A 26,833-nucleotide genomic window follows, 5' to 3' on the forward strand; every position below is an offset into this window, starting at 1 on the left:
GCGGTGGTGGGAAGGAGAGGCGGCAGAATGAGTTTGGATGGAGGAAGAATACTGCAGGGGGTCCATTCTGAGGGCTATGGTGATTGCGGCATTGCCACTACGGAGAGCTCAGTGGTGCAATCCACAGTGAAGGTGTGAAACCAGTTGAGGAGGCACTTTAGGATAGAGGGGAGTCGGAGCTAATGCCGTTGTGCCATGGATTTGAGCCCGAGGGGGGGGGGCAGACGATATGTATAGGAAGTGGCGAGAATGGGGCTGATTGGGATGAGGGATCTGCACCTGGAAGAGAGGTTTGCTAGCATAGAGGAACGGAAGGAGAGGGTAGAGCACACGAGTGGAAGTGAGTTTAGATACCTGCAGGTAAGGGACTTTGCTTGGAAGGTTTGGAAAGAGTTCCCCAAGTTATCGAAGTATACCCTGCTGGAGCCACTGTTGCTCCTGGACGTGAAAGGGAAGGGCAGGGTCATAGACATATAGGGATGGCTGGGAGAGCAGGGAGGTGAGCAGGTGGTGAAGAATAAGGAGAGGTGGGAGGGTGAGCTGGGAGGGAAGATAAATTGGGGAATTTGGAGCGAGGCACTATGTAGGGTAAACGTGACCTCCTCATGCGCGAGGATCAGCCTAATACAATTCAAGGTGGTACATACGATGCATATGACTTGGGCGAGAATGAGTTGGTTCTTCCAGTGAGTGACAGACGATTAAGCATATTTTATATTAAATTATTTTAATTACGTAATGTATCCATCCAAATCACATATTTTTAGCAATCATCGGAATATTGAATTTGGTGTGAGCATACCGCAATTACATTTTTGCTTTGTTTTTCATTTCAGGACAATCGAATTAAAACCTCCAAATATAATGTTTTCACATTCTTGCCAATCAACTTGTTTGAACAGTTCCAGCGAATTGCCAATGCTTATTTTCTATTTTTACTTATTTTGCAGGTAAGTGTTTATTTTAATCTGCGCTTATGTTACCTTAAAACCCACTGCTGTGACGCAGCTTTTAGTCACCCTAATAACTCTTTTGGTGTGGCATTGAGTTTGCCAGTTGTGGCTTCTGTGAAGCACCTTTAAACCCTGTATAAATACAAATCGTAATATTGTTCAATGAATTCTTCTCGAGGTATTCCCTTTCAGATGTAAATAATATTGCACTTCCAACCTTTCCTCAGAACTCACTTCCTGTGCGAACACAAGACCACAAGAGATAGCAGCAATAAACGTTATGGGCCTTTAAGCCTGTTCCACCACCAGCGGCACGGTAGCACAATGGTTAGCACTGTTGTCTCAAAGCACCAAGACCCGGATTTGATTCTCGGCTTGGGTCATTGTCTGTGCAGAGTCTGCACGTTCTCCCCCTGTCTGGGTGGGTTTTCTCTGGGTGCCCCGGTTTCCTCCCACATGTCCCGAAAGACGTGCTTGTTAGGTGAATTGGACATTCCAAATTCTCCCTCAGTGTACCCGAACGGGCCAGAGTGTGGCGACATGGGGATTTTCACAGTAACTTCATTACAGTGTTAATGTAAGCCTACTTCAAACACTAATACACATTCTTATTATTATATTAGGGCTGATCTTGGGCTTCAACTCTACTTTTCCACCTGCTCCCCATATCCCTTGATTCCTTGAGGAATCAAAATCTGTGTATCCCAGCCTTAAATATAGTCAACAGCGGAATATCCATGGGCGAAATTCTCCGCCCCCCACGACGGGTGGGAGAATAGCGGGAGGGCCTTCCCGACATTTTTGCCGCCCTCCCGCTATTCTCCCACCCCCCCGCCGAAGTCCCGACCCGAATCGCTGCCGCCGTTTTTTTACGGCCGGCAGCGATTCTCAGCTGTTAGATGGGCCGAAGTCCCAGCCCTTTCCGCCGTTTTTACGAACGGCAAACACACCTGGTCTTGCCGTTCGTAAAAACGGCGTCACAAACTCGCTATTAATAACCATGGCACCGATTGGCACGGCCGAAGGGTGCCATGGGCCCGCGATCGGTGGGCACCGATCGCGGGCAGCGGGCCCGATGCCCGCGCACTACTTGTCCTTCCGCCGCCCCGCAGTATCCATTCGCGGGGCGGCTGAGGGGCAACCCGGCCCGCGCATGCGCGGGTTTCGCGCAAAAACGCGATGACGCACCTGCGCATGCGCGGGTTGGAGTCTTCCAAACTGCGCATGCGCGGCTGACGTCATATGACGCGTCAGCCGGCGCTAACTCCGGCAAGCGGGCTTAACGATTTTCGTTAAGCCCGTCTTGCCGGAGCCTACGGCGTCGGGCTGCTAGCCCCGACCGGGGACCAGAATCGGTCCCCGGTCGGGAAGGGGCGCGCTGCCGTAAAACCCGGGCGGGTTTTACGGCAGCTTTACGATTTCTCCCGTTTTGGGAGAATCTCGCCCCATATTCCTGAAATCGAGAACTTTAAAGAATCACAAACCTTCGAATGAGGACATTTCTCTTCATTTTGGTCATAAATGATCATCGACTTATCCTGAAATCTTGCCCCCATGTTTAACATTCCCCAGCCGCAAGCAACATCTTATTGTCTACCCTGTCAAACCCCTTCAGAACATTTTATACTTCAATGAGATCACCTCTTCTCCTCAACTCCAGAGAATATAAGCTAGGGGGTAGATGTGTGCCTTTTCAGTACACCCGTTTGTTAGTCCACACCCTGAGTACTCTATCCAGTTTAAACCGATTTCAGGTTCAAAAATGCCAAAATGTATCTCCTCACAATTTTCTGTATTAAATTCCATCTGACAATTGTCTGCGTATTTGTTTTTTTTTTCAAAATTCAACAATATTTATTAACACAATTAACCTTTATAATACCCACAAATACTACTTAGCATTCAGGACTCTGACCTTCCTGTTGCTTGCCATTTCAACACATGACCCTTACCAACTCATACCAACAAACCTCTTATCAACTTTTACAGATGCACCTTAGAAAGCATCCTATCTGGCTGCATCACAGCCTGGTATGGCAACTGCTCGGCCCAAGACCGCAAGAAACTTCAGAGTCGTGAACACAGCCCAGTCCATCACACAAACCTGCCTCCCATCCATTGACTCCATCTGCACCTCCCGCTGCTTGGGGAAAGTGGGCAGCATAATCAAAGACCCCTCCCACCCAATTTATTCACTCTTCCAACTTCTTCCATTGGGCAGGAGATACAAAAGTCTGAGAACACGCACGAACAGACTCAAAAACAGTTTCTTCACCGCTGTTACCAGACTCCTAAATGACCCTCTTATGGACTGACCTGATTAACACTACACCCCTGTATGCTTCACCCGATGCTGGTGTTTATGTAGTTACATTGTGTACCTTGTGTGCCCTATTATGTATTTCATTTAATTTTCATATACTTAATGATCTGTTGACCTGCTCGCAGAAAAATACTTTTCACTGTTTCACGTTTCACTCGGTACACGTGACAAGAAACAAAACCAAATGCAATCCAGACTCTGCTCCCATGCCCACATATCTTTCCTTGGTCTGCTGCAATGTTCCAGTGAAGCACAACGCAAACTGGAGGAACAGCATCTCATTTTCTGGTTAGCCACGCTACAGCCTTCCGGTCTCAACATCGAATTCAAGAACTTAATAATAATAATCTTTATTGTAACAAGTAGGCCCACACCAACACTGCAACGAAGCCACTGCGAAAAGCTTCCAGTCACCACTCTCTGGCGCCCACCCGGGCACACAGAGGGAGAACCCAGAACGCCCAAACTACCCAACAGCACATCCCCCTGGACCCGCAGGAGGAAGCGTATTTGTTTTGTTAAATGTTATTATCTCCCAGTGAAACTCTCAAGTGTTGGTCCATCCATTTCGTGCTTGCTTATGATCGCTTCTACATCTAGAACAATCTGCTGTCTTTATTGCTGCACTGTATTAAATAGCTGTGATTCCTTGGTGTCTGGGCTTAGCACATTTGGGATCACTCAATCTGTGCAGGGCTGCCTTAGTCAATAAGAGCACATGCAGCATCGGTGTTACTGTCTAAGGGGTTAAGGATCTTCCTTCAACGACCGAAGCACCTTTTGAGGAACCTCCATTGTCTTCAAACTGCCCTTTCAGGCTTTTCATGTAGTTCCTTAGTTACTTGGAGTGGTTCAGTTCCTTACTATGTGGAGATGTATGGTTAGCCCATCTTACCCACTCATTGCTTCATAGATCTTATGGATGAGGCCATGTTGTGGAGGTCTGTGTGCACGTTTTGCATCCATTCAGATCTGTGCTCCATGTGTCTCTCCAAGATGCTAAACACTCCCTATTGAGGGCACCATGTGCTCACATGCCATAGAATTAGAACTACTCATGGCATGGATCGACTCCTCCATTGCTTGTGTATGTTACTGCACTGCCTCTGGAAACTCCTACAGATATTCATACATTTTGTGCAACTGCTGAAGCATCTGCAGTTTTACTGTTGACACCAGAAGCTCACCATCTGCATGAAGTTGAGCATCACTGGGCCTCTCCTCATTCCTCCAAGGCGAAGTGCCCACAACTGTCACTGTCTCCATTGCCTCCTCCGGTGCATCTGTGCAGTATTTACCAGATTGTGACACCTTTTCTACACATGCAACAAAACCTACTATCCAGTGTATATCTGTGCTGGTGGAGAATGTGCTGGAAAAAAGTGTCTTGTGATGGTATTGCATGCTGTGATCTTTCCTTTGTAGCATTAGCCCTTGTCTCTTTGCCACTTATCTGCTGGAGAGATATGATTTAAGTGAAACAACTTCTCCCTCAACCAAGCCTTGGTGTCTCCCCTTGATCAGAAGAATTATGAGCACACTTCCCCTGTACGCAAGGACAAATGCAGTGTCACTGTCTAATGGCCTGCAGAAAACTGCTCAGTTTCAGGTACTGTAATTGTGCAGGAGCATGTGCTGGGATAGTTTAGTGACAGGGCTGTTCAGTCATCTCAATGCAGTACTCAACCATCACTAACCATCGGGTTTGAATGCACGTGAACTGGACACCCCAGTGTGGATGTTGATGCCTGGTGTTGCCCAATGCAAGGGTAAACCACCGGTCCGCGTATTTGATGGATGCCTTCAAATTTAAACTGGGTTTCCAGTTTGCAACTTAAACCACTCAACTTTCCAGATTGCACTGAGTCATGAAATCACTTCCTGCACTGCCTCTGATAAGTGACAAGTGGCGCTCACACCACACAAATCTAATATGACCACAGCAAATGTCACTTGATGAGCAAGCCAAATCTTAGAGGGAAATCTTTCTTATGAACTATAATGTTTTTTTTTGTGTTCTGAAAACAAGGAGAAACCTACTGGTCCCACAGCACAGACTTCCAATGATGCTTCTGGGATTTTAAAAATTAAAAGATTTCTAATTTGCGACATGGTGGCACAGTGCCTCACAGTGCCAGGGATCCGTGTTCAGTTACGTCCTTGGGTGACTGTGTGGAGTTTGCGCTTTCTCCCCGTGTCTGCGTGGGTTTCCTCTGGGTGGTCCGGTTTCCTCCCACAGTCCAAAGGTGTGCAGGCTAGCTGCATTGACCATGCTAAATAGCCCCTTAGTGTCCAAAAGGTTAGGTTGGGTTACAGGGATAGGGTGGGGCCTCTTTTGGAGGGTCGGTGCAAACTCGATGGGCCAAATGGCCTCTTTCTGCACTGTAGGGATTCTATGTGATTTATTAACAAGAAGAAAAGAAAACTTAGGCACATATGTTTAAGTTACGCAGTTTAAAAAAGTCTTACAAAACATCCTCAAAGAAAACCACTTGGTCAGAACAAATAAATGCCTCTTGGCAACACTCCCTTACAATTTTTAACTCTAAAAATCCCATGCAAAACTACTGTCACTTTAGTAAAGATATGTTTCAAGTTCTCAAAAACTTTTCACTCTGCTTGGAGATTCAAGAAAAGCCAGAAACAAGACTATCTTCTGAAACAGAAAGACTTTTCTGGTTTATGGGTAGCTGCTTCAGAGTTTGCATCTTCTCTCAGCACACAGCTGGCCCCAGGAGACCTTCCGTACATAATCAACACAATTCTTCTCAACATCACTCCTTAAATATGCTTTTTTTTCTTTTCATTTTCAATTCCATTGCCCTCAGCACCTCAGCACGTTGAACTCAGCTGTTCCAAAAATAAAGAAGTGTTTCATGTCTTCCCATTGACTCCCCTTTTGGGTCAAATAAAATTTAATAGCACCTCCCTTGCAACCTTTGTAACCTTTGTAAGTTGTAAACGTTCCCTACTCTCCTGTGAAATTTAGCAACTGAAAAGTTAAATCCCTATCCATCTCCTGATACAAATTTCTAAATCTGCACTATTTACTTATAAATCCACTTAACCTGGCTTCTTATTATGAATGTATGCATTTAGCACATTTAAGCTTTTTCTCACTTAACTGTCTCAGACACGTTGTCTCTCATGTCTTCGCCTTGCACATGTGCACACACACACATACATACACAAAGACCCCCTTCTTTACAGAATAACATAATATTCCACAAAAATATTTTAAAATATAACATCCATCCTCACTTCGCCAACAGTCGTTTCCATCAGGAGAGAATCTAACCATCTCTTTTTGACATTAAACTCCCAGTATCAAAATCTTGGAGGTTAACAGTAACTAGAAAGTGAACTGGAACAGACATATAAATACAATGCCTAAAGGCTCAGGTCTGAGGCTGGGAATTTCAAGATTAATAACTCACCTTCTGTATCCCCAAAGTTTCTCACTAGGCGCACGTTAGGATGTGGAAAAGTCTCCACTTGCCTCGATCAGTGAGCTCCAACATTCAAGAATCATAGAATTTACAGCGCAGAAGGAGGCCATTTGGCCCATCGAGTCTGCATCGGCCCTTGGAAAGAGTACCTTGCCTAAGCCCATGGCTCCTCCCTATGCCCACACCTCCACCCTATCCCCGTAACCCCACCTAACCTTTTTTGGACACTACGGGCAATTTAGCATGGCCAATCCACCTAACCCGCACATCTTTGGACTGTGGGAGGAAACCGGAGCACCCGGAGGAAACCCACGCAAACATGGGGAGAGCGTGCAGACTCCGAACAGACAGTGACCCAGCCGGGAATCGAACCTGGGACCCTGGATCTGTGAAGCAACTGTGCTAACCAAAGATCGACAGCATACAGGTCAAAGCATCCCGCTTGATCAATGCCCCATCCACTACAACGATCATTCACTCCACTGCTGAAGCACAGTGATAGCAGTGCGTATCCTATACAAGATGCACTGCAGAAACAAATCAAGGCTCCTTTGACAGCAGCCCCGACCTCTATCACCTAGAAGGACAAGAGCAACAGATGTATGGGCACACCACCATCTACAAATTCCCCTCCAATCCAAACACTACCTTGGCTTGGAACTATATACCGATCCTTCACTGTTGCTAAATCAAAATCCTGGAACTCCCTTCATAACAACACTGTTGGTTCACTGCACCAGATGGTCTTCAGCAGTCTCAGAGGGAGGCTCATCAACAGGCAGGGCAGCACGGTGGCACAGTGGTTAGCACTGCTGCCTCACAGGTCCTGGGTCCAATTCCGGCCTTGGGTGATTGTCTGTGGGGAGTTTTCACTTTCTCCCCGTGCGTGCATGGGTTTCCTCCGGGTGCTCCGGTTTCCTCCTACAGTCCAAAGATGTGCAGGTTAGATGGATTGGCCATGCTAAATTGCCCCTTCGTGTCCAGAGGTTAGATGGGGTTCTTAAGTTACGGGGATAGGGTGGAGGCGTAGGCTTAGGTAGGGTGCTCTTTCTGGGGGCCGGTGCGGACTTGATGGGCTAAGTGGCCTGCTTCTGCGCTGTAGATTCTACGATCAGTGATCTGCTGAGGAACAACTAGCGATGGATAATAAATTCTGCACTGGCCAATGAAGCCTTCATTCTACGAAAGGACAAAATATAATTGAAAAAAATCTAGGTTCTTGCAATGACCTCTTGGCTGCTTACCATGTCTCCCACTTCCAGCCATGCCTTCTTGGTCAGGTTTGCTGGCCTCCTCTTCAGGTCTACTGAACAGAATATATCCTTTTTCTTCCTGCCTGCAACAACGCCTCCAAGACGGTTGCTGAATCATGAAGTGGCCCTCCCTTCTCCTGATCTGCTCCTGTACACCTGTTCATTTTTGTCTGTGTCTGCATCCTGCTTGAATGCTACATATATGCCTTTAAAAATGGTGCTCAAGTGCAAGCTGTTGCCACTATGAGCTGTCCACAGCCCTTAATTGGTTGACTCTCCAGTCTGCTGATGCTTAATTTACTGTTCCTTGTAAATCACTCAAGAAGGCCTGCTGGCCGCCTGTGTGTACCATCAACCAGGCCAAAATCGTTTCAAATTATTTGGATGCTTTTTTGGGGTTGCTATGGGGGAGGCTCTCTATATGGGAATTTTCTCCAATCTCCTACTCTAGTGATGTAATTTTATTGGAATCATTCATAAACCCTCTTTTAGTCAATGTTAATGTGATGGAGAGGGAGTAGCTCAAGAAGAGCCTGTACTCTTAATATGTAGATGAGCTCAATGTTTTCTTATGAGTATTAAAATTTAATGAACTTCAACAAATATGTTTTTGTAAATTTTTATAATAATATGGCTTGTTTTGCTGTGAAGTAAATCTAAGTTCTAAAATATTAATATTTTGGTCAAAACATACATGCACATGGATAGACATTTATTGTTGACATGAAATGATGATCTTCAGTATAGAAAAATTCAACTAGCTTTTTGCAGAAGGTGGGGCACCTCGGGCTATTAATTACATTGAGCAGGCCTTCAACCCCTTCGGGGGAGTATGTCCCACTTACAACAGCAGCTAGCCAATTATTGACTGACAACTCTCTGTTCTCAACTATGCCACCAGAAACAGTGGCCATTTCTGGGACTACATCCAGTTCTCAACAATGATCATTGATGCAGCTGGACACTGAGGTAAGTGAGGAATGGCGGAGGGGACCTGTCAGGGACAGATTTGCTGATTGGGATGGGGGCTACCGGCTCCTGCAAGGCAGAGGGGGCGGGGAAACATGGTAGATGGAAAACCTTTGCTTGGGGGCTCCACAGGAGACCTATAAAGGCGATAAGCCCTAATTCTCACCACCAAGCCAATCAGCGAAAGCTGCTGGGCTTCAAACTTGGTACAGGCCTCTACGCACCAAGGCTAAAGTACCACCAGTGGCAGGAGGAGCTTGTAAAGTGGCCTTTAATTAGTTCACAGGCCAAACTGGCCTACCGGTGGTCAGGATTCTGATGCCTCCCTCCCATGGGTAAAATTGGTGAGGGGATGAGTGCAATGTGGAAAGGCGCAGGATACAGGGCCTCTGGCATGACAGCCAATGTTATTTCCCCCCCCCCACGCCTACTGATTTACCTGCAGAGTGGGTGTGAATTTCTACCCATTGTTTTCAGAAAATATGGAAAGGACATAAGCAGTTCCAAATAAAAGGATTGCAGTAGATTGAGTCACTAAAATGTGAATGAAATGTTTTGAGTAAAATGTCATGTGAGCCTCATTGTGTTCTGCTGTATTATCAGTGTTCGGGTTCAATTTAATACAATCAAATTTTATATTTAAAACAATCATGAACCTATAATACATATGTAATATACAGCTATAATGCATATGTCAAATAACTTTTATTCATTTTTGAAATATTACAATCTAATAACACATCTTGATGCTTTCACTGCAATAATAGAAATGCCCTTATAATAGTTATTTACAAGATATTTTTGTTATTCACTTTGGACGTATTAAATGTATACTTCTTACTTCTTTCAGCTTATTCCACAAGTTTCATCCCTGTCCTGGTATACCACTGTTGTACCCTTAATGCTGGTTTTGATAATTACAGCAGTGAAAGATGCCATTGATGATTATGTAAGTTATTACAATTCTATCTCTTTATATGCTTTCTGAAAATAGTCCCCCGATTCAGTATGGAGGGTAATTTTAACTGGGTACTTATTTGATAAACTTCCGGAACTTCAGTTAACTAAACATGGTTTTGTGAGATTTCCATGGCTTTTCTATTTTCTTAATTCATTTTTGATGGAAGTGGTCTTCGCTGGTTAGGCCAGCATTTGTTGCTCACCCCTAATTGCCCTTGACAAGGTGGTGGTAAGCAGCCTCATTGAATCGCAACAGTCCATGTGGTGTCGGTACATCCACTGCGCTATTAGGGAGGGAGTTCCAGAATTTTCACCCAGTGACAGTGAATGGACGGCCATGTATTTCCTTGGATTGACTTGGAGGGGAACCTCCAGCTAGTGGTTCCCTGGAACCTGCTGTCCTTTACCTTCTAGATGTTAATGGTCGTGGTTTTGGAAAGTGCTGCCTGAGGAGGCTTGATGAGTTTCTGCAGTGCATCTTGTAGAAAGTACACACTGCTGTTACTATGCGTTGGTGATCGAGATGTGGTGTTATGCCTGTGCATAGTTCTGTATATAGTTAGCAATGAGACTTCCGACCAGCTGGTGGCGATAGGGATCCGTCACGTGACTTGAGACACCCGCTAGTTGATAGTAAGCTGTACAAGAAGATATTCACACTTAGAGTAGCTCCAGGAGAATTCACTGAATTTATTTTGTAGCTATCGTCTGCATTATAGTTTGTTAGTTATCTTTCCATGTGTTTGTTAATAAATCAACTTTCTAGTTAAACAACTAGATGTTCTGTGTATATCATTGCTACGGCCGAATCACAGAACATAATATGGTACCAAGAGTACAGAACACTTAGAGATAACAACGGAGAAGACAGAGCGAAGTAGGCTGAAGAAAGAAAAGAGAAGATTCATCCACCGACCTTGGTGAACTACGGCCATTTGCAACGCAACACAACAAACGACGGTGAAGTTAGAGATGAAAGGTTTGAAGGCACCCCACCAGCTTCAAATCTCAGGGAACGTAGATGAGAATTGGTGTGTTTTCAAGCAGCAATTTAGACTTTGTATTGTAGCCCTTGGCCTGCATTCACAGTCTGACGAGAAGCATATTGCATTGCTGCTCACGGTAGCAGATACTCAAGCAATAGAAATATACAATACTTTCGCCTTCGACAGTGAAGACGAAAACAAGAGCTACTTTGAGGTAATAAATTATTTTGATCGGCATTGCTCTCTGAAGAAAAACAAAACACTTGAACGTTACATATTTTGTACACGTGCCCAAAAAGCAGGCAAATCTTTTGATAGCTTTGTAATCGATTTGCGGCTGAAGGCGCAGTTGTGCAATTTTAGTACTCTAAAGTCATTGATGATCCACGTCCAGATAATGTTCAGGATATCGAATGATAAACTACATGAGAGGTTATTACAGGAAGAAGATCTGAAATTAGAAAACTATCAAGATTTGCCACGCAAGTGAGCTAGCTACATAGCAGATCAGTATGTTCAATCTAAAACATTTTGGCGCCAATCTAGAAGAAGACGGCAGCGCCATCAGTACTGAGACATAGTTCAATAAAAATCGTGGTCTCGGGGGAGGCAGCCATTTTAAGCAGCAATGTCCAGCATTTGGGAAAGTATGTTCCAAGTGTGGCCGTACATTGTTGTTTTTTATTGATGTGATTTTGACTAAGGACACAATGAGTCCGAATATGAAAAGTGAAGGAGTCTTACTGACCAGTTGTGACAATAATGCTGGTGAAGCTGATACCACCGAAGACAGATGGACAATTCCAGTGGTGCTGAACGTCACATTGATAGAATGCAAGCTTAACACGGGAAGAGGACCTCCTCAGTTTGTCCGACTTAAACAGGCTTCGAGTTAAACCGAAAGTTCTTAATCAAATAAGACTACTGACAGACTATAGTGAGAATGAGACTGGGATGCTGGGTGCATGTGAACTCAAAGCATGGGTAAACAATAAAAGACACGTTATGCCATTTTCTATTGTGCACAGAAAACGTGAGTCCAGTATAGTTGAGCGGCTGTACATTCCAAACAGCGCTGTGACGGAGAGTAATTATGACTGGCAACAAGATATAATGGCGCAGCTATCCAATGAAATGCAAGCAACAGTTAAAGTGGAGGACAACAAACCAGATGAAGAGATGGAGGAGAATTCCAGAATTCTGGTTAACAGTCTTCAAAAATGAGGATTTGCTCTGGCATAATACAAGAGCATGATGAGCCTATCCTCAAGCATCTACAAGATGTACGTGTAAAATTTTCAGATCCTGGACAGCCACTGAACTTCACTCTAGAGTTCAAGTTTGACCCAAATGAGTATTTCATAAACGAGGTATTGACAAAAATGTACCAGATGGAGTCGCAGGTCGACTGGAAGCAAGACAAAAACGTCACATCCAAAATCGTTAAAATGAAGAAGAAGCATGAGGGTCAGGCCACTGGTGGAACAGTCACGACCCCTGTACCGAGTGACTCTTCAATTTCTTCAGTCCTCCTGAAATTCGAAAGCATGGAGAGTTGGAGAAGGTTCTGCATCAAGACTCGCTGCGGACTTGGAAATTGGTCACTTGCATGAATACATAATTTCAGGAGCAGTGTTACACTTTACAGAAGACGATGATGATGACTTTGATGATGATTACTGCGACTTTGATTACGATGAAGAAAGTGGAGCGAAATGGTGAGCGAGATGAGGACGACTAGGAAACGCTGTTCAGGTGGATTGGCGAGGTGACCACAAAGGACATTGCTGCGCTCAGTTTGCGCAGGACAACGTTATGTGTGAAAACTGTAAGATGGCGTATGCAGAAGCTGAAAGTGAGATACCAGTAGCAGACACATCAGATGAGAGCAACGCGACTGCAAACAGACTGGTAACTGAAGAAATAATCCCCATTCTGGAGAAACTAGCTCCAGAAGCATATAGTGAATCATCTCATGCCCACGAAATAGTCCCTGCAGAGGACTCCCCAATACTCAAGGCCACTCCACCAAAAGACGTGCTAGAAGGGCAGATTGATGCATTTGTGTGCAGTTCTACAACAAAAGACAAAGCATATATCGTCATATCGGATGAGGATGAGCCACCAATCGACTTTTCAGCAACAGATGAATCACATATCGTCATATCAAGTGAGGATGAGCCACCAATTGGGACTGAAACACAAAATTAAGAAACAATGCTGAACGGTGGGGACATTGATCCAGACAAGACACCGGAGTGCGAGGCTTTGCAGATGTTTCTGAAGTTACAGACTTGACTGCAACTGCACAATCATCCAGAAGTTTGCCGATACTGGACATTTTATCAGGTGATGGGCATGCAGCTTAGCGTGTGGACACAATCATGGATCAACCAAAACTCCTCGATCCAGCTAAGGCTCCAAAATCAGCTATGGTGGCAGAAAACCCAGGGTCAGCTTGCACAGCAGCCGATCCAAAAGCAGTTACTGTAACAAAGTCCCATTGCAAAGTCCAGCACATGACGGCTGCCACTAGTGCACAAAAGAAAAAGTGATGCAGTCAGTGGATCCCTTTCATGAGAAGGAAGGGAAAGAAAAGTAGATTCAGGATACAGTGGGTCGACCAGGGAGCACCCGCGACACTGAAGAAGAAGGCAAAGGCAATATGGCTCACAGGCAAGAAAGCACATCAAGAAAGAAAAGGAAGCATTGGGCTAGAAAATTGAAAAAAGTTGGTAACACAGAGAAGACCGTCAAAAGGCTAAACAAGCTGCTGATACAAAAAAGACCAGCAATAAAACCAGTCTTCAGAAAGTCAAAGCGACTTTGAGTAACTGATCAAAGTTCAAAAGACCAATGTGGCGATATCATTGTCAATGTCCAATAAGTTGCCCACAAGGGACATGCTCAAAAGACTATCAGGCATATCATGTAGTGTGAAGCACAGTTGTATCTGTACATATGACATGTGTAAAATGATCAAGCAGATCGTGTTTTGTAAGACACAATTGTACTTGAATGTAAATGTTGACAGTTTCAGAGGAAGGGGGATATGCTGATATGCCTGTGCACAGTTCTGTATATAGTTAGGAATGAGACTTCCAACCAGCTGGTGGCGATAAAGATCAATCACGTGACTTGAGACATCCAGCAGTTGGCAGTAAGACAGACAAGAAGATAGTCTCACTTAGAGTAGCTCCAGGAGAATTCACTGAATTCATTTAGTAGCCATTGTCTGTATTATAGTTAGTTAGATATCTTTCCACGTGTTCGTTCATAAATCATCTTTCGGAACTTCCGGTGGCGGCCAAGGAGGAGTAGGTCAGACATTTGATAGCTCCTGCCTGTGACAGACTTTTGGACCTTTTTCTCCCAATTTTTTTCTGGATTTTATTGGATGAATCGGTGGAGAGTGAGACGGTGAGGAGAAATCCCCCTCCAGTGTATGGAGAATTGGACCAGAAGTGGCCACGTCAGAAGACAAAGTTCTACAAGAAAGACGCGAGCAGAGCTGGCAACGTGAGAAAGCATGGCGGGGAGACGGCACAGTACTCGACGGAGCAACTCGTGACGTTTTTGAAGATTGCTTCGCCAAGCTTAAGAAGGACACGCTGAGGGCAGCATGGTGGCCTAGTGGTTAGCACAACCGCCTCACGGCGCTGAGGTCCCAGGTTCGATCCCGGCTCTGGGTCACTGTCCGTATGGAGTTTGCACATTCTCCCCGTGTCTGCGTGGGTTTCACCCCCACAACCCAAAAATGTGCAGAGTAGGTGGATTGGCCACGCTAAATTGCCCATTAATTGGAAAAAATAATTGGGTAATCTAAATTTATAAAAAAAAAAGAAGGACACGCTGGACCCGATCAAGGCTTCGATTAATCAGGTTGTGCAGAATCGAGAAATCCACAGACGTGCGATCCAGGAGGTGGCGAAAAAGGTGTCCGAGCACGAGGAATACCTAACCGTACTGGAGACCAGGGTGGAGATGATGAATGATCGCCAGAAAAGAATGCAGGAGAAGCTGGAGGAATTGGAGAACAGGTCCAGGAGGCAGAACCTGAGAATCATCGGCCTGCCTGAGGGCAGTGAGGGATCGGATGTGAGGACCTATGTGACGAACATGCTTGAGAAGTTGATGGGGGCTGAGGCATTCCCTCGACCCCTGGAAGTTGATAGACCGCACAGAGCCCTCGCGAAGAAGCCCTGAGCGAACGAACCACCGAGGGCGATGGTGGTGCGTATGCACCGATTCCTGGACAAGGAGCATGTTCTGTGGTGGGCCAAGAAAGAACGGAGCAGCAGGTGGGAGAATTGTGAGCTGCGCATTTATCAAGACCTGGGCGCGGATTTGGCCAAGAGGTGATCCGGTTTAATCAGGCAAAAACAGCCCTCTTTAAGAAGGTGGAGAAGTTCGGTATGTTGTACCCAGCGCGTCTGTGGGTCACATATGAGAAACCGGGAATTTTACTTTGAAACACCGGATGATGCATTGACTTTCATCAGGGAAAAAGACTGGACGTGAACTAAAGACACTGAATCCTTGGGGAGAGTACTGCAATGGCGATTTGTTGGCAATCACTTTTGGGGTGGTCTGAATAAGTAGTGTTATGGTTCACAGGGGCTGGTTTAGCTCACAAGGCTAATCGCTGGCTTTTAAAGCAGACCAAGCAGGCCAGCAGCACGGTTCGATTCCCGTACCAGCCTCCCCGGACAGGCGCCGGAATGTGGCGACTAGGGGCTTTTCACAGTAACTTCATTGAAGCCTACTCGTGACAATAAGCGATTTTCATTTCATTTCATGTGCAATAAGGGGCTGTTTCGATGGCTAAAGATAACTTTGTCTCACTGGGAGCTGGGTGGAGGAGAGGATGGTTTCTGTGGTTGTTTTTTCTGTGGTTATTTTTCCACTGTTTTTTCTGCTGTTTGTTTACTGGGGACTGTGATGCTTTGAATATGTATGTTCAAGTGGGAGGGGTAGAGGTGAGAGAACAATGGGGAGACAGTCTGTCTGGTGCCATAGGTGGGTCAGCTAGGTCAGCTGACTAAGGAAGCACAGTGGGGGGCGAGTAGGTGATGAGCTTGAGCTTGATATTGGGGGTTGGGTTTCTGGTGCTGTTACCAGAAGGGAGGGAGGGGGTTGGGGAGCTGCTTTGCTGACAGTGGAGGAACTGTTACTAGGGGAATAAATGGGCGGTCGGGAACAAAGGATTCCCGAGGGGAGGCTCGAGGAGGGCAGGGACGCAAGCTGGAGGCTGGCCTGAATAGGGTGATGGCTAGTCGGCAAGGGGGGGGGGGACCAGGCTGATTACATGGAACGTTAGAAGACTGAACGGGCCGGTCAAGAGGACTCGCGTGTTCGCGCATTTGAGGGGGCTGAAGGCGGATGTGGCAATGTTACAAGAGACACACCTAACGTTTACAGACCAGACTCGATTGAGAAAGGGTGGGTTGGTCAAGTATTCCACTCAGGGCTGGACTCAAAGACCAGCGGGATAGCGATTTTGATTAATAAATGGGTCGCATTCGAGGCAGAGGGAATTGTGTCAGACACGGGGGACAGGTACATAATGGTGAGTGGCAAGCTGGAGGGGGTGCGGGTGGTACACGTGAACATAAATGCTCCGAATTGGGACAATGTGGAATTTATGCGGCGGCTGTTAGGTAAGATCTCAGACTTAGAGTCACATAACTTGATCATGAGAGGAGATTGTAACACAGTCATTGATCCGGAATTGGACCGGTCAAAATCCAGGACATGGAGGGTGCCAGCAAAGGAATTGAAGGATTTATGGAACAGATGGGGGGTAGACCCATGGAGGTTTGCATGGCCAAGGGCGAAGGAGTTTTTTTTTTTGCATGTCCACGAGGTATACTCTCGGATCGACTTTTTAGTTCTAAGCAGGGCTCTATACCGGTGGTGGTAGATACTGAGTACTCGGCAATCGCAGTGTCGGATCATGCCCCACTTTGGGTGGATCTACAGGTTAGCTTGGAGAGGGGACAACGCCCGCTATGGAGGCTGGATGTGGGGTTGTTAGCAGACGGAGAGATCTGTGGGTGGGTGAACAAGTCTATCCAGAACTACCTGGAAACAACTGATACGGGGGAGGTCTCTGCAGCAACGGTCTGAGAAGCTTTGATGGCAGTGGTCAGAGGGGAATTAATCTCGATACGGGCCCACAGAGTAAAGGCGGAACGGGCTGAGAGGCATATATTCGTTGAGATACTCCAAGTGGACAGGAGATACTCGGGAGGCCCCAACACGGGGCTACTGAGGGAATGGCGGAGGTTACAGGTGGAGTTTGGGCTGTTGACTACAAGGAAGGCGGTGGAACAGCTGAGGAAGGCAAGAGAGGTGATCTATGAGTATGGGGGAAAGGCAAGCAGAATGTTAGCACACCAGCTCAGATAAAGGGAGGCGGCCAGGGAGGCAGGGAGAGTAAAGAGTAGGGGTGGGATCACGGTCCTGGGCCCAGTGGGGGTGAATGAGGTGTTTCAGGACTTTTACAGCAAATTATATAGTTGGAACACCTGGCTGGGGTGGAGGGGAAGAGGCAGTTTTTGGATAAGTTGAGGTTCCCAAGGGTGGATGAGGATCTGGTGGACGGGCTGGGAGCCCCAATTGAAATTGAGGAAATAATGGAGGGGCTGGAGGGCATATTGAGATATTGAGCCCACTCCTGGTGAGAACATTTAATGAAGCAAGAGAGAAGGGAGTCCTCCCCCCCCCCCCCCCCCCCCCACCCAACAATGTCGCAGGCCTCGATTTCATTGATCCTGAAACGGGAGAAGGATCCGGAGAAATGCGGGTCATACAGGCCAATTTCTCTACTGAATGTGGACGCCAAACTAAGATGTTGGCCACAAGAATAGAGGATTGTGTCCCGGGGGTGATAGGGGAAGACCAGACGGGGTTTGTAAAGGGCAGGCAACTCATGGCCAATGTTTGAAGGCTCCCAAATGTTATTATGATGCCCTCAGAATGGGAGGAGGTGGAAGGAGTGGTGGCGATGGACGCGGAGAAGGCTTTTGATCGGGTGGAATGGGATTACCTGTGGGAGTTGGTGGGAAGGTTTGGGTTTGGTGAGGGCTTCATTGACTGAGTGCAGTTGCTCTATCAGGCACCAGTAGCTCGTGTGCGTACGAATCAGTTGAGGTCGGGGTATTTTAAACTACACCGAGGCACGAGACAAGGGTATCCCCTCTCCCCGATACTGTTTGCTCTGGCCATAGAGCCACTGGCCATGGCATTAAGAACCTCTAGGAACTGGAAAGGGCTAGTTCGGAGGGGGTGGAGCACCCGTGTCTCACTTTACGCAGATAACCTGCTCTTGAATATTTCAAACCCGCTGGAGGGCATGGGGGAAGTTATGCGGATCCTAGGGGAATTTGGTAATTTTTCAGGGTATAAATTGAACATGGGGAAAAGCAAGATGTTCGTGATACAGGCAACACGGCAGGAGAAGAGACTGGGAGAGTTGCCATTTAGAATGGTAGGAAGGAGCTTTCGATATCTGGGAATCCAGGTGGCTCGGGAATGGGAGGCAGTGCACAAGTTAAAGCTTCCCCGGCTCATAGAACACATGAAAGAGGACTTTAAGAGATGGGACATGCTCCCACTATCACTGGCGGGGAGGGTACAGACCGTGAAAATGACGTTTCTCCCCAGATTTCTGTTTGTCTTTCAGTGCCTCCCCATCTTCATTCCGAGGGCCTTTTTTAAACGGGTAAATAAGGTTATTTTGGGCTTTGTGTGGGCGGGTAAAACCCCGCGAGTGAAGAAAGTGTTGCTGGAGCGCAGTTGTGGGGAGGGTGACTTGGCACTGCCGAACATTTGTAATTACTACTGGGTGGCTAATTTGAATAGCCAGCAGGGAATGGGTTTAGGTATCTGCAGGTACGAGACTTCTTGAGAAGCCAGGTCCCGGGGGATACTGGACAGAGTGGTCTCCAGTATATGGGTGGGAAAGGGGAAGGTATCGGATATCTACCAGGAACGTTTGGAATCGGAGGAAACTCCAGTGGAGGAGCTCAAGGGCAAGTGGGAAGACAAACTAGGGGGAGAGATAGAGGCGGGTCTGTGGGTGGATGCCCTAAGCAGGGTTAATACATCCTCATCATGTGCCAGGCTTAGCCAGTCCAACGTAGTCCACCGGGCACACATGACGGTGTCTCGGATGAGCAAGTTTTTTGGGGGAGAGGACAGATGTGCGAGGTGCACGGGAAGCACAGCAAATCATGTCCACATGTTTTGGGCATGTCCGAAGCTTAGAGGGTTTTGGCAGAGTTTCGCTCGGGTGATGTCCACCATATTCAAACACAGGGCTTGTCGACTCCAGAGGTGGCGATATTTGGAGTGTCGGAAGAGCCGGGAGTCCAGGGGGTGAAAGACGCAAACGTTTTGGCCTTAGCCTCCCTGGTAGCCTGGATACGGATCTTATTAATGTGGAGGGACTTAAAGCCACCGAGTGTAGAGACCTGGGTTAGTGACATGGCTGGGTTTCTCAATCTCGAGAAAATAAAGTTCACCTTAAGAGGGTGAATGTTAGGGTTCACCCGGAGGTGGCAACCATTCGTCGACTTTCTTGGGGAAAATTAAAATGTCAGCAGAAGCAGAATGCCAAGGGGGAGGGGGTGGTGGTGGTGGGGGAGGGCCAGAATGTTATTTTTTGGTTGGGGTGTGTGAAGATTGTGATGGGGGTGGAAATGTTTATTGTACTATGTTTATGTTGCTGTTATTGTTATTATAAAAATTGCAAATACCCTAATAAAAATATATTTTTTAAAAAATCTTTCTCGTTAAACAACTAGATGTTCTGTGTACATCATTACAATGGTTATATCACAGAACACAACATGAGGGAGCAAATGTTTGTGGAAGGGGTGCTAATCATGCAGGTTGCTATGGGCTGGATCAGAGGATTTACAGTGCAGAATAAGGCCATTCGGCCCATTGAGTCTTTATCGGCCCCTGGAAAGAGAACCCCACCCAAGCCCACACCTCCACCCTCTCCCCATAACCCAGTAACCCCACCTAACCTTAAGGGCAATTTAGCATAGCCAATCCACCTAACCTTTTTTTTTATAAATGTTTTTATTCAGTTTTCATATTTTATATTGAACAAATTGTTAGGAGAGAAAAAAAACAAACACGCAAAAATTAACATACATATTTACAGGTAAGCATCTTCGTAGTAGTAACTGCGCCCCCCCCCCCCCCCCCCCCTCAACATGTTTATTTAGTTTGGTTTTGGGCCTTAGCTAGCCATCGAACCCCCGTAACGAACCTGTAGCCCCCCCCCCCTCCCGCTACCTTCCCCCGACTATTCTTCCTCTTGTACATTGGCCACAAATAGGTCCCGGAACAGTTGCATGAATGGCTCCCACGTTCTGTGGAAGCCGTCGTCCGACCCTCGGATGGCAAATTTGATTTTCTCCATTTGGAGAGATTCCGAGAGGTCGGACAGCCAGTCCGCAGCTCTGGGCGGTGCTGCTGACCGCCAGCCAAACAGGATTCTACGGCGGGCGATCAGGGAGGCAAAGGCAAGGGCGTCCGCCCTCCTCCCCAGGAATAGATCTGGCTGTTCTGAAACCCCGAAGACCGCCACTATCGGGCATGGCTCCACCCTCACTCCCACCACTTTGGACATAACCTCGAAGAAGGCTGTCCAGTACTCCACGAGTCTGGGGCAAGACCAGAACATGTGGGCGTGGTTGGCCGGGCCTCTTTGGCACCGTTCACATCTGTCTTCCACCTCCGGGAAGAACCTACTCATACGGGTTCTTGTTAAGTGGGCTCTATGTACCACTTTTAGTTGCGTCAGGCTGAGCCTTGCGCACGTGGAGGTGGAGTTGACCCTATGCAGTGCTTCGCTCCAGAGTCCCCACCCTATCTCCATCCCCAGGTCGTCCTCCCATTTCCTCCTTGTTGCGTCCAGTACGGTGTCGTCCCTATCTACCAGTCGGTCATACATGTCACTACAGTTCTCTTTCTCTAGGATACTTGCGTCCAGTAGGTCTTCCAGTAGTGTCTGTCGTGGCGGTTGTGGGTACGTCCTTGTCTCCTTTCGTAGGAAGTTTTTGAGCTGCAGGTACCGTAGCTCGTTCCCCCCAGCTAGCTGAAATTTCTCTGTCAGTTCGTCCAGTGTTGCGATCCTGTCGTCCGTGTATAGGTCCCTGACTGTCAGTGTCCCCCCCGTCCTGCCTCCACCTTTTGAAGGTGGCGTCAGTCAGTGCTGGTGTGAACCTATGGTTGTTGCAGATTGGAGCCCTGTTCGACATTTTGGTCAGGCCAAGTTGCTGCCGCAGTTGGTTCCAGGATTGGAGGGTGGCTGTCACCACTGGGCTGCTGGAGTGTTTTTTGGGTGGGGATGGGAGTGCTGCCGTGGCGAGGGCCCGGAGGGAGGTTCCCATGCAGGAGGCCTCCTCCGCACGCACCCACTCAGCTTCTGGCTCCTGGATCCATCCCCTTACTCGCTCGGCTGTTGCTGCCCAGTGGTAGAATTGTAGATTCGGGAGGGCTAACCCTCCCCTGGTTTTTGTTTTTTGTAAGACCTTCTTTGGCATCCTAGCATTTTTACCCCCCCATACGAACGCCATGATGAGTTTGTCCAGCGCTTTGAAAAAGGCCTTGGGGATGTAGATCGGAATGGATCTAAACAGGAAGAGGAACCTGGGCAGTACGTTCATTTTGATCGTCTGAACTCTCCCCGCGAGGGAGAGCGGGAGTGTGTTACATCTTTGCAGGTCCTTTTTAACTTCCTCCGTCAGGCTGGTGAGGTTCCATTTGTGGATCCCTTTCCAGTCATGGGCTATTTGGATCCCCAGGTAGCGGAATTTATGTCGGGTTTGTTTGAACGGCAGCCCCTTTAGTGCTGCCCCCCCCCCCCCCCTTGCGGGTGTACTGGGAAGATCTCACTTTTGCTCATGTTGAGTTTGTAGCCCGAGAAGGCTCCAAACTCTTTCAGGAGCGCGATGATTCCGTCCATGCTGCTTTGTGGGTCCGAGATATAGAGGAGCAGATCATCCGCATAGAGTGAGACTCTGTGCTCTCTACCTCCCCTTCGGATCCCCCTCCAATTTTTTGCTGCCCTGAGCGCGATTGCTAGCGGTTCAATTGCTAGTGCGAACAGCAGCGGGGACAGTGGGCATCCTTGTCTGGTGCCCCTGTGCAGCTGGAAGTATTGGGAGTTGGTATTGTTGGTCTGTACACTCGTCATGGGAGCGTTGTACAGGAGCTTTACCCAAGCGGTGAACCCTGTTCCAAGCCCGAACCGCTCCAGTACCTCTATGAGGTATTTCCACTCGACTCTGTCGAAGGCCTTTTCTGCGTCCAGGGAGACGATCACCTCTTGTGTTCTCTCCCCGGAGGGGGTCATTATCACGTTCAGCAGGCGCCTGATGTTCGCGGTAAGCTGTCTACCTTTGACAAAGCCCGTCTGGTCCTCTGTGACCACCTCAGGTACACAGTCTTCTAGCCTTTTGGCTAGGATTTTGGCCAGTATTTTGGCGTCTGCATTCAGCAGAGATATGGGTCTGTATGACCCACATTCCGTTGGGTCTTTGTCTTTCTTAGGTATCAGCGAGATTGAGGCCTGTGCTAACGTGGGTGGCAACGTGCCCCTAGCTAGCGAGTCTGTGAACATCTCCCGCAGGTGCGGGGCCAGCGCTGTCGCAAATTTTTTGTAGAAGTCCGCCGGGAATCCGTCCGGTCCCGGCGCCTTCCCCGCCTGCATGGAGCTAATGCTCTCCATGATCTCTCCCAGTGCTAGTGGTGCTTCCAGATCCCGTTTTCTGCCCTCTCCCACAACTGGTATGTCCAGTCCGTCAAGAAACCGGTTCATCCCAGCCTTCCCCGTTGGGGGCTCTGAGGTGTACAGCTCTTGGTAGAAGGCCTTGAAGGTTTTGTTAATCCTCTCTGGTTCTGTTTCCAACGTGCCTCTGGTATCCAATCCACCTAACCTGCACATCTTTGGACTGTGGGAGGACACCGGAGCACCCAGAGGAAACCCACGCAGACACGGGGAGGACATGCAGGCTCTGATGATGTCAAGCTTCTTGAGTTCTAGTGTTGTTGGGGCTCTACTCATCCAGGCAAATGGGAGGGGGGGTATTCCATCACATTGCTGACTTGTGCCTTAGAGGTGGTGGACAGGCTTTGGGGAGTCAGGTGGTGAGTTACTCGCCACAGGATTCAGCCTTTGACCTGCTCCTGTAGCCACAATATTTACATGGAACATAGAACATACAGTGCAGAAGGAGGCCATTCAGCCCATTGAATCTGCACCGACCCACTTAAGCCCTCACTGCCACCCTATCCCCGGAACCCAATAACCCCTCCAAACCTTTTTGGTCACTAAGGGCAATTTATCATGGCCAATCCACCTAACCTGCGTGTCTTTGGACTGTGGGAGGATACTGGAGCACCCGGAGGAAACCCACGCATACACGGCGAGAGCGTGCAGACTCCGCACAGACAGTGACCCAGCGGGGAATAGAACCTGGGACCCTGGCACTGTGCAGCCACAGTGCTAGCCACTTGTGCTGCCATGCTGCCCATGGCTAGTACAATTCAGTTCCTGGTCATTGGTAACCTCCAGGACGTTGATAGTGTCATGTGAGAGTACCTTTTAGAAATGGGTGTTTAAGAAATGTACCTTTAAGAAATTGTTGTTTATCAGTGATGTCAGAGTGTGGGTGGAGTTGGGCGGTCTGTCAGATTTTTACTTTTATTTTAAGATGTTTGCTGCAGTGTGCATTTTAGTTTCATTTTCAGTGTTGGAGCTGAAGCCAGACAGAGCAGGTGTACTGCTGTTCTCTCTGCCATGAAAATACTATCTCTTGATCATTTGGTGAATTCAGAATTATAAATGTTTTCAGTAGTGACTTTAACCTGAGGTGCTTCTGATAATGGTTATGTTTTTTGTCAGTCTTCTGGATGTTAAAAGGACAGCGTAAGCATTACTCAGTGCTGTACTCGTTGGAGGTTGTATTTGAATTGATGATTGATAAGATGTTCACTTTATGTTTTGAAAAGGTTAACTTGAGTTCATAGAATAAACATTGTTTTGCTTTAAAAAATACGTTTCCATTTCTGCAGTACCACACCTGTACAGTGGGCCGTGTGCTCCCCATTCCACAATCTATTAAAAGTTGTGGGTCAGGCGAACTCCATAATACACTTTGGGGTTCTCTAAACCCTAGCCCATAACAATAGTGATGGTAATGTCATTGAATGTCAAGGGGAAATGGTTTGTTGGAAATGGTACTTGTGTGGCATGAAATTTTACTTGCCACTTTCAGCCAAATGTAGATTGAATTATTCTGAATTTACACATCACAAACAGGATATTTTGTCCAACATATCTGTGCTGTATATAAATCTATTTAATCTAACTGTCAGCAAATTCTCCTATTCCTTTCTCCCATGTGTACTTTTAAAAATTTCACAGTAAATGCAGCTGTGCTATTTATCTCAGCGATGTGGTATCCATTTGTTAGCAAGTTTGATATTCTAACTACTCTCTGGATAAATAAATTGCTTGTTAGATCTATTAGTGATTATCTTGCATTGATATTCCCCCACAAGAGGAAACATCTTCACTATCTCTACCCCATCAAATTCCCGAATATTTTTAAATAACTTTATTAAGTCATCCCTCAACCTTCACTTTTCTACAAAAACAACCACAACTTCTTCAGTCTTCCCAGATAGGTATAATTCCAGTTCCAGTATCATCCTTGGAAATCTTTATTGCACTTCTCCAGTGCCTATACTTAGGGTGGATGAGTGAGCACATCTTTGTGGAACTTCACTCCCACTCTATCGTAATAATAAACCCTGGAATTATGTCATTATCAAAGAATAGCTGAGGCTTCAGACCACTTATTTAAATCTCTATTAAAACAAAGAAGGGAAGGATTTGAGACAAATGGTTGATAATCAGAAGCTTAACATGGCTAAAGATCAAATATTTTTGATTTACGTTCATAAATCAGAATAATTAATGCAACATATTGCTGAAAAAGAAACATACTGTCAAAACTTTTCATCTTGCATTCATCAGCATAACTTGCAAGAAATTTCTAACATTAAAGGGAGAACAGCAATTGGTCCTGCATGAGAAGAAAACACTGGTTGCAACGTGAACTGTGATTAATGGAGGTGTTGCTACAGAGAGTGCAGATTGGAACAATTAGCTTCCTAGCTTTATTCAAATTCAAACCTGGCAGGTCAACTCTGATTGGTCAATAAGAAGTCTGACAACACCAGGTTAAAGTCCAACAAGTTTGTTTCGAATCACTAGCTCTCGCAGCACAGCTCCTTCCTCAGGTGAATGGAGAGGTCGGTTCCAGAAACATATATATGGACAAAGTTAATGATGCAAGACAATACATTGAATGCGAGTCTTTGCAGGTAATTAAGTCTTTACAGGTCCAGGCGGAGTAACTGGAGAGAGGGATAATCACAGGTTAAAGAGGCTTGAGACAATTCACAACTCTTTAACCTGTGATTATCCCTCTCTCCAGTTGCTCCATATGGACCTGTAAAGACTTAATTACCTGCAAAGACTCGCATTCAAAGTATCATTTTTACCCCGGCTGGACTCACCGAAACCTGTTCCACCAGGCTCCGATGGCCACAGCCCCTCCCCCCACCTTACTCCCATTCACTGGCCGGCTTAAACCGGCCAGCATAGAGGCCCCCGCCCGGGTCTCCTTCCCCCTTGCCCGGTCCCAGGAAAACCAAGAAATCCCTTTACGCACACAACCCCAGCAGTCACACCCAAGCCCCAAAGAACCATCATTGCAAATGAAAGTCCCAACTCTTCCCTTGTCCAAATATACAGTCGTCAACTCATTTAGTACATACACCAACACGCAGTGAAGAAATAAAGTCACATGAGACTACATCGGTATATGACCTGCTCTCAATCCCATTTCTCAATTCTGCCACAATCCTTCTGCCTTCGCAACCTCCTCCATCGCTTCCACCGTCCCAAAATAAAAGTCCTTGGATTTGTAGGTCACCCTCAACTTAGCTGGATATACTATGCCGCACTGCACCTTGCTGATGGACAATGCCTTCTTCACCCGGCTGAAGGCAGCCCGCTTCCTCGCCAGCTCCACCGTAAAGTCTTGGTATAAACGTATACCAGCTCCAGCCCACTGCACCTGCCACTTCTGCTTTGCCCAGCACAGGACCTTCTCCTTCACGCTATACCTACGGAAACACACAGTTACTACCCTTGGCGGCTCACTCGCCTTTGGTATATGCCTCCACGACTGATGAACCCAATCCAGTTCATATCGAGAGGGATCGTCCCCCTTCCCCCAAGAGCTTCGGCAACATCGTGGCAAAATACTCCGTCGGCCTCGGCCTTCCACCCCTTCGGGCAGACCCACGATCCTCAAATTCCGCCGCCTGGATCTGTTTTCCAGGTCTTCCATTTTGGCTAACAGACCCTTTTTGGTCTCTATCACCTTCCACAACTCCTTCCCCATCGAGGTGAGTTGATCACTGGGCTGCGATAATGTCGCTTCCACTTCCTTCAGTGTCTCACCTTGCTCCCGCACCTCAGCCGCTGCGCTTGATACTGCCGCCCTCACCGGGGCAATCGCCTCCTCCACCAGTACTTTCAATACTGCCACCGTTTCCTTCTTCATCGCTTCCATGTCCTTTGTGAACTGTTTCTCAAGTTCCACAGCCATCACCTTGGTCATTTCTTCTGCTGTGAGCAATGCGGCCTCCCCTGGTGCTCCAGCCTCCGCTTTCCTTAATAGTTCTTGCGCTGACTTTCCCACTCGCCGACGGACTTTCATTAACCCCCTTTCTCACGGCCGTTTTTTTCCCAAACTCATACATTTTTCCTCCCTGTGCCTTCTTACAGCTTTTTGAACACAGAACACACAGTGCAGACGGAGGCCATTCGGCCCATCAA

The 26,833-nt window shown here is 47.1% G+C and overlaps 1 protein-coding gene across 3 annotated transcripts in view; it reads left to right on the plus strand.

The window, feature by feature from the left end:
• Positions 1 to 26,833, plus strand: part of LOC119962771 (phospholipid-transporting ATPase ID-like) — a 348,272-nt gene that overhangs the window by 92,477 nt on the left and 228,962 nt on the right. For all 3 annotated transcript variants that reach the window (XM_038790831.1, XM_038790829.1, XM_038790830.1), the window contains 2 exons: positions 837 to 950; positions 9,798 to 9,896. In XM_038790831.1, the coding sequence (XP_038646759.1) occupies positions 837 to 950; positions 9,798 to 9,896 (213 nt within the window). The remainder of the gene's footprint in view (positions 1 to 836; positions 951 to 9,797; positions 9,897 to 26,833) is intronic.

Source organism: Scyliorhinus canicula, chromosome 3, assembly GCF_902713615.1.
Source record: "Scyliorhinus canicula chromosome 3, sScyCan1.1, whole genome shotgun sequence".
Taxonomy (NCBI): Eukaryota; Metazoa; Chordata; class Chondrichthyes; order Carcharhiniformes; family Scyliorhinidae; genus Scyliorhinus; species Scyliorhinus canicula.